We start from the raw sequence: 8,463 nt of genomic DNA on the forward strand, positions 1-8,463 counted from the left end.
GCCAAGAACGTGGCTTAACCTGGTGCTAAAAATCTTGTTCTTTGTGGACAGACTTCAAGGCTGAAAGAATATCAAGTGAGAGTGAAATTCTCAAATTGTAGTGAGTCTAAGAACTGGTTCTGTTACTGTGATTTTTAAGAACACCTACTATAATCTCTAATGGCAAATATTTGCCAGGATTGGTTAGATCATAACTCAAATAACAAAAATGACAAGCAGAGACAGTCCTAAACTCCTGATCCCTTGGCTTCCCTGTGGGATCTCATTAAAAAGCAAATTTGTTAATGATATCTTTGTTAATAGGTTCCTGCATCCAAATGAATCCAGCTTTTATTTGTCTTGGCTGGGAGGTGTATGGCTTGGGACTCTTTCTACCAGAAGCCAGGGGGGTGTGTGTGTGTGGTTTTGTTTGGTTGTTGTGGTGTGTTTTTTTTTTTTTTTTTTTTTAAATTGGAGAATAGCCTCTTCCCCGAGCTTTCACTCAAATTAACTAGTAACAAAATAGCTTGAGTAATGGCTAAATTACACATTCATTTCAGTACAGTGTTTTTAACGCTTCAGCAAAAGATAGGAAAGTACAATTTTCACACAAAATAAGAATTTGTGTAAGAATTCCTGGATGCTTTTCATGGAGCAGTTTGAGCTCGCTGTGTCTTTGGCCAGGTTGATGCCGGTGTAGCTCTGTGGGGGAGGAGTAAGGCAGCACGGGGTTATGGGTGGAACAAGGGGGGTGTGGGGGGGAAACCCCACTTTCTATTGCCCTGGATGGAATTGGTGTTTGGCCGCAGGAAGAGCCCCTGTGTTGGTACCGGATGGAGAAGCCTTAGACCTGAGCGAGAAAGGCTGTTAATGGCATCTTACTCCCTTCTGTGTGAGAACACAGACCTTGGAGAGTTTTGTGAAAAAGGCATGACCCTCTTCAGAGTCCAGGGAGAAGTTCTGCAAGATCGTAACCTCTGTTTAGATCTGCATTAAGTGGAATGACAGTGCCATTAATTTTATGGCATGTGTAGAATATGCAACAGATCATGGTGCTAAGGTTTGACAGGCTTGCACTGTGTAACCACCTGCAGAGATCAAATCATTCTGGTGGGAAGAGACCCCAGAAGGACTCTACTCCAACCTGCTGCTCACGGCAGGGTCAGCTCGGAGGCTGGTTCAGGTTGATTAGAGCTTTATCTGGTTGGTCTTGGAAAACCCCAAGGACTGAGACTGGGTGGTCTGTACCGCTACTTGCCTGCCTTCATGGGGAAAAAATTTTCTAGTATTTGGTCAGAATGTTCTTTCAGTTTATGCTTGTCTTTCCTAAATACTAGTACATATCTCAGAAACTGGCTTGTTGCTTTAGGTGTAATATTACGCAGATGTTGCAGCACTGTTGCTGGTCCCAAGAGCATGCTTTGAAAGTCTCTTCTGACGCATAGATGTGTGGTAGTTATCTATGTTCCCATGGTAAAGTGTGATCAAGCTGTGCAAAAATTAAGTTTAAAATTACAGATCTGAAGTTATATATATATATATATGACAGAATTGTTTGTGTATTTATCTAGAGAAAGCTGAATATAAGCTGCCCATCCCAAAAGGAACAATTGGGAAGCCCGTTTTGGAGGTGAATTATTACTGGATGTATTTCTGTGACTCAACTTCTATGCATACAGCTTTTCAAACTGAAGAACGGTTATACAGTTCTCTCATGGCTCATACTGTATCACATTCCTAATTGAAACTCCTGTCAAGATGTATGGCTTTACAATTACCTATTTGCTGTAGGTCCCTGAAGGGTGCTTTGTAAACATGTTCAGTGTTTGTGTGAGTGCCACAGACTGGAATAACTTAATTTGCTCTGCTGAGGAACTTTTTAACAGTGGGGATCCTTTGGAATGTTTTCATGGACACCTTGAGTAAAGAATAAGAAGAGTTTTTCAGAGGTCTTCATGTGTTAATTAGAGAAGTTCAGTAGGTTTTAAAGACAATTAAACGTGTAGTATGAAATTCTACTTTTGAGACCAGAAACTCTTCTTCAGCTTAGTTGAAAGATTTATTTTACATTCTCAGACTGTAGTGCTGGCAGAGTTCACAAAAGTAAAAGATGTAATGGTCTTGTTTAAAACCATCTTTGCCTGGCAATTGAGTCATAACTGTAGTTCTTCTTGATAACATATTTCAGTGTTTCTGGGATTATTCTAAAAGTGTGTCATAAGATCGAAGATCAGAAGGGTGCCTTCTTGGAGGCAAAATTAAGAGATTGAAGACTGAATGAAATTAGGAATGTCATAGGCTAGGATGGGGGGATTAGTGATAAGACTTGACATGAAGTGAAAGCATTAGGAGTTCTGGAAGGGAGGTGTATGGAAAGGTTAGTAGTAGTCGGATTTCTTGGATGCTCTTGCTAGGCTGAGTATGGGACAAAAGTGGATGAAGCTCATTACAGTAAAATTGCAGCTATGTAAGTGAAAGGCATTTTGGATCGTACGCAAAATACCTGATTTCATGTATTGACAAAGAAACATGTATCTCCATCTGCTTTAGGAGAAGAGGGGGAGATGATCTGTGTGACAAACTAGCTGAAATAAGGTAGGCAAGTTTTATACTGAAAAAGCAAGTTTAATACCCGGTTAATAAATGCCACTTTAGCAAAGAGCTAAGGAGTCCCAGAAGGTATTGATATGAAATTCATCAACTGTTTGTCCTAACACAATGATAAACAAGAAAATGGGGTGGTACAAAGTGTGATCACCTCCAGACAAAGGTGTTCAAAAGTACACCAAAAGATTGAATGTTCACATATGATAAAATTTAAATCTTCAGGGCAAGACTATTTTAAGTTCTAGAATTGGCCAAGGAGGTCTATGAATTAACAATAACAATATGTGTCATTTTAAACTAAAATTAAAAACAAACAAAAAAACACAAACCCGACCCAAAAAACCCCTAGTAAAACTTGCAGATAACTTGTGTATTACTGTAATAACTGAGAAAGGAGGGAACTATAGACTCAAGCAAAATGCATAGCAGGGTGAAAAATGCTGCAAGGAATGACATGGACTCTGGATAATAGTGGGGGAGAAAAAAAGAATAGTAACATAATTAATGTCATTTTGTGGGAAATTGGTGTTTGTCCCAAGAAGGGAGGCATTTGATGATTCCCTGTCTTGGTGTGTGAAACACTTCCTTGTGATACTTCTGGGTTTTGGCTCCAAAAATAATCAGTGCAGTCAATATTGAACTAACAGATTTTAAACGACATAAGGAAAAAATAATTTAATTTGTTTTTTGACATTTGTAGTACAGTCATACTGGGATGTGGAGTTTTTTAGCCCTGATACCGTTTGATCTCCCTGTGTTACTTGATGTAACTTGCAGGTGTTATAAACTGAATGATTAATAATTATTGTTGTGATTCTAATGTTTGAATTGCTTAGCAAATCTGACAAAGCCAGGAAGAGAGAGACTCACAGTTCCAGTATAAGGTGGTATCTGAATTGCTGGGATATTGAGGGTTGTAGTGGTAAACAATTTAATCTCTAGAGTGATGATGTGACATAAGAAGGTTTCTGATTTCGCAGATGCAGAAAGCACCTCAGTAGCAGAATATTTAGTATTGTTAGTAGTGGCTAAAAGTAATGCAAGGTTTGAAAATGTCTTAAAATAGCAAACTAAATATCAGTATTTGCCTTTCTTTTTAAACTTACTATGGATAGAAATTAGTAAGAACCAAAGGATAAATACCTGTGCAGTGTTAATCTAGAATCTGCTTCTACTTCCAAATTCAGGCAAAAGCAGTTTTGGTAAGACCATTGAGTAAACTTGCATAAGCATATGCTTGAATACTACACTGTCCCAAACTGCTGCATACTCTAATACAAAACTGGATTTGTATATGTTACAGATGTGAAGCAAAAAATACCGGACACAATCTAACACACAGATTAAAGATTTTCACGTTTCCCTGAAATTAGAAAGATATTTACATTTAAGCGTAAACTTTTGTGCTTACTGTGTAATTTTGAAACAGAAAATGTTTTCTGAAACAATCTTGTCCATCTGTGTCAAAAGAAGTATTTGATATAAACTCTGCACTCAAATGACTAATTCTGGCAATGGATAATAATACATCCTAAATTTATCAGTTGTCTCTTCCCTAATGAAAGAGATGTTACTTTTTGCTGCACTGTAGAGACTGATTAAATTTTATTAGTTCTTCAGAATGTTAAGGAATGAGGAAAATGAAAGCAGTCTTCCTTAGTTCTAAAAAACCACTGTGGGAATACAATGGAAGACTGGCTAGGAGGACTGCAAACATGCTGAAGTGATTTGCAGCTGGGTTGTTGAAAAATACATATATCCTACTAATTGTTGTTTAGCCTTGTGTGCTTGATGGGTAGGATGTCCGCAGTTAGGTAACACAGGCCTGTGAGAGACTTAGAGGTACCTTATCGAACATCCTTGAGATTTCTGCCCTGCTTTGGGAAAGATAAAAGCACAGGGGAAAAGTATACCTGCAAAAATCCTTGATAGATACAGGTGAAAGCATCAGGTTTGAGATCTTTCCTTTCTTCTTTTTCTCCACGGTGCCTGTGTGCCTCTGCCCAAGTGCTGCTGCTGCGGAGATCTCCCAGGTTGTGAGGTAATGAGAATAAATTTACTTTTTGCGTTTAATCTGTGGCTTTATGGTTGTTCCTTCATCTTGCCTGTGGAAATGGCTATACACTACAGTCAAATTCTTGCTAGATTTGTGGCCTGGCAAGATAAGGGAACAGGCCACAAGCACTTCCATAGGAACAGCAGGAAGAGAAAAAGAGTCTGAGCCAGGGCTGTGTAGTAACAAATTTTTCAAATTAAGATATAGCACTTTATTAAAATACTATAGTGACAATAATTTATGGTCTTTATTTCTTACTATTTTAATGCACTACTTCTCTTGTAGATAAAGTCTGGGGTAAAATTGAAACATTATTGATAATATCCTTGCAATGATATTTAAAATTTAAAACTTTCAGTTCTTCTGAAAACCAGGATGCACTTCCAGTGGGACTGGCTGTGCTTGGGTGTCCTGTTAATTAGCTCAGTGACCACAGAAACTGAAAATGAAGAAACTCGGGATGTAGATGTTGAAGTGGAGGATTTTGACAAGCAGTCTCAAGAAGCCGATGTTGACAGAGATACATCTTCCTTAGGGGTAAGCTTGCAGAAGTCTTTATTTATAGCTTGTTTACTTATAAGATACATGGTTATAACTACTAGACAAATCTGTGCACAAATGCTTTTAAAAAAGAGTTAACACGCAGTTGACTACTGAGTGGGGTGTCAGACCCACCAGTCTTGAGTTTCTCAGTTGCTGTATGTGAGATGTAGGACAAGTTTAATGAATGATTCTGCTATGCCCAAGTGTAAAATCAGATCTGCCTGTGGTAGATAGTCGTGAAGAAAGTTTTGCTAGTCTGTGCTTCAATCTAGATACAGAACCTTTTGCCATAAGTCCTAACCTGACATTTCTAGAGAAGAAAGCAGAAAGCATCTTGGTATTCCTGAGATATTGACTTCAGACCAGTTTCTTGATTTCATTCATCACAGCTGCCTTTTGACACTGTCTTTATTCCCAGAAAATCTTTCTGCATTTGTTATGCTGTACTTCATAATAGATGTGGGCAATATTCATAAATTATTTTTCCACTTTTACTGTGTAGCCCAACCGTAAATGTGCTAAGTAGACAGGAAAACTGAAGAGTGGAAAACATGTATAGAAAGTAGAGGAAGCAGAGAATTGGTGCAAGTTCTGTATTTGTTCTGGGTTTTTTGTTACATACAAGATGTGTGACAGTACTTAAGTTATGAGCTTTGAATGCAGGAATTTTTAAAATTTACAGATGTGAAATTGCTTACTGTTGGAGAGATGCACCCAAACTGTAAAAATGATGGGCGGGTACACAGGAGGGCGGGAAGGTGTTTTATGCTGCGAGACGTTTCTAATGAACAAAAGCTGGTGATCTCTCTGGGTGAACTACTTCTGGAGGTATGATGGTGTATTTCAGGTTTATGTTAGAGGGTGTATCTGTATGTGTCTTCTAGATTGTGTACCAGACTCCTAAGCCAACTGGGGAAGTGTATTTTACAGAAACCTTTGATGGAGTATTGGCTGGGTAAGTTTATGCCTTAAAACTATACACTTCTGCTTTCAGCAGTTTAACTTCTAGTGGCAGGACTTATTTTGTATTCATTTTTCTGCTCGTATCTTTATAAAAATTAATTTTTACAGGAGTTAGAATTGGGAAGACTTGTAATGTTTGCTCCAGATGCATCATTATGTTAAGTCAGATGGTTAACGTTTCAGGTATGTTGCTAATTTTTGTGTTTTAAGGAAGCTTTTAATAAACTCTGGGTTAATGGACATTAAGAAAAATAGTGTTTTGTAAGGATTTAGCCAGCTGAGTTTAACTAGCTGCAAGGTGAATTGCATAGCCATTACACTGCAGTCACAAACTCTTTCTTCCTCTTGACATGCACTTAGGTGTGTGCAGGAAGGCAGCGCCTTCAGCGTTATAAATAAAACTTCTATTGGGGAAGGCATTTTTTAGCAGATATTATATTAATTTATTATACTGCCTCCCATACTCAATAAGAGTTAGGTATTTATGAGACTACTGAAGTATTCCTCAGTAGTTTGACCTTACTGCATTGAAATTTTAGAAAAATGTTCAGGTTTATCTCCATTCTTAAGCCAGAAATTTTTACAAGTTTTCTTCCAACAGTATAGCAATGTAAGGTTTAACTGCTACTGGGTGTTGCTCAATGAAAAGGTGTGTGTTGTGAGCTAAAGTCAGTTGCCACCAACGCACTGTCAATGAATGAATATAATATAAATATATTTCTGGAATAGACTTGTCTTTCAGTCCTCTTTCTAACTCAGATGTGTAAAGGGTGTAGAATATCAAAGAAAAGCAATCGAGTACTAAATGTGGTCTGCATGATCACTGACTTTTCTTTTATGAATAAAGCCCAGTTGGCATACTGTCACTGGCTCAAGTTAAGTAAGCATGCATCCAGCCAGAACCTGTGAATACAGTAGAAGTCCCTTTAGTAAGATCTGGTGTGATGAGTTGTTAGAGTACTTTGTTGTTATGAGAGAAGGTTTTAAAATGTGCAAGTCTCTGGTTTTTAATGACAAATCAGGTCTTGTTACTGGTATATGTCTTCCCTGGAAAAAAATGGCTATCTCCTGATTCGTAGAGAATCGTGAAAAAAGGTGTTTTCATATGTTACTAAAATTGATGGAAAAGAAACTCTTTCTCCTGTGAAAAAGATACGTTCATTATGGTAGAAGTTAAAGCTGCCTTTTTTTTTTACTTCCTGTGAGAAGTCTGAGATCCAGTTACTGTAGGAGTGAGGTTATAGCATCATAAGACATGTTGAGGGTGCATGATTTAAACTGTAAACAAAATAACATGGTAGCTGGCACCAGTAACTTTTGTAAGATTCTTTTTTCGATTGTTTCTATACTGTTCTGTTCTGTAGAGTTACAGGGAACTTCAGGCCACTGAACATTAATATGTCATTACTCACAATTTTGTTCCTTCATATTTTCTTATTGTTACATATTTAGACCAAATGTAGAAGGAAAATAAGTTAACAAGCTCCCATCTTCAGTGTATTGCTTGTCTTAATGATATGTCACTTCTAAATGTTAAGAAGTGCAGTACAAAAGCAGTACCAATGATGACAGGAAAAATTATTAAATAGAAGAGGTGATAATGGATGTTAAAAAAAACAAAAAACAAAAACCAAAAAAACTTGACTAACAAATGCAAAAACTTAACTGGGATACTTGAATGATACAATTCATTCCAATTTCTAGCTTTGAGATCTGTTCAAAGATTAGCTTGTCTAACTACTAAATCTAATATTCGAAACTAGCTATAATGCTTGGGAATTTTTGGTCTAGCTGGACATAATTTACATAAGAGTAACAAGTATGGAATAAAGATATATGAGAAAATAAGAAGCATGTTGCCTTTCTTCCCTAAAATTGGGGAAAAGAGTATATATATAAATTGACTGAGTAAATCACCAGAATAGAGTAGCTTTTTTGAGAATGGACTTTGAAAATCTTCTGCACGACTTGTAGAGATGTTTTATTTCCTCGTTGGTCTTTCTCCTGGTAGACGAAGGATCTAATGATGCCATTTATACTGTGGAGCTTTTCCATCATCTCTGTTAACAGTGAACAAATCTGACTGAAATTCAAGCAGAAAAGATACTCATCCCTGAAATAGCCCATGCAGAGGACAGTTCAGAATGAATGAAAATAGTTCTTTGCGGAATTAATCATGAGAATGTAGTATTTTACTTGATAGAATTGAAGAGTTCAGTGGCACTGTTGGCTTAAGATATCCCTGTGCATGGCTTGGAATAGAACCACTGTGTGAGCAGTTGAGGGTAGACTGCCCTTCCTCCCGCCCCTCCCCC

General features: G+C 37.5%; 1 protein-coding gene and 1 long non-coding RNA gene across 7 annotated transcripts in view; one reads left to right on the forward strand and one right to left on the reverse strand.

Moving 5' to 3' along the window:
- The window catches only part of LOC113479631, a 24,568-nt gene that overhangs the window by 2,376 nt on the left and 13,729 nt on the right, over nt 1–8,463 (reverse strand). The gene's annotated exons all lie outside the window — the stretch shown is intronic.
- Nucleotides 4,292–8,463, forward strand: part of CLGN (calmegin) — a 25,678-nt gene continuing 21,506 nt past the window's right edge. For 4 of the 6 annotated variants that reach the window (XM_026847858.1, XM_026847863.1, XM_026847862.1 and 1 more), the window contains exons 1-3: nt 4,564–4,627; nt 5,001–5,179; nt 6,070–6,140. In XM_026847858.1, the coding sequence (XP_026703659.1) occupies nt 5,018–5,179; nt 6,070–6,140 (233 nt within the window). In that variant the 5' untranslated portion in view covers nt 4,564–4,627; nt 5,001–5,017. Of the gene's footprint in view, nt 4,538–4,563; nt 4,628–4,991; nt 5,180–6,069; nt 6,141–8,463 lie in introns of those variants that run through there. The other 2 variants (XM_026847861.1, XM_026847860.1) reach the window with 2 other exon arrangements.

The sequence above is a fragment of the Athene cunicularia genome, assembly GCF_003259725.1.
Source record: "Athene cunicularia isolate RWA chromosome 4 unlocalized genomic scaffold, athCun1 chr4_part2, whole genome shotgun sequence".
NCBI lineage: Eukaryota > Metazoa > Chordata > Aves > Strigiformes > Strigidae > Athene > Athene cunicularia.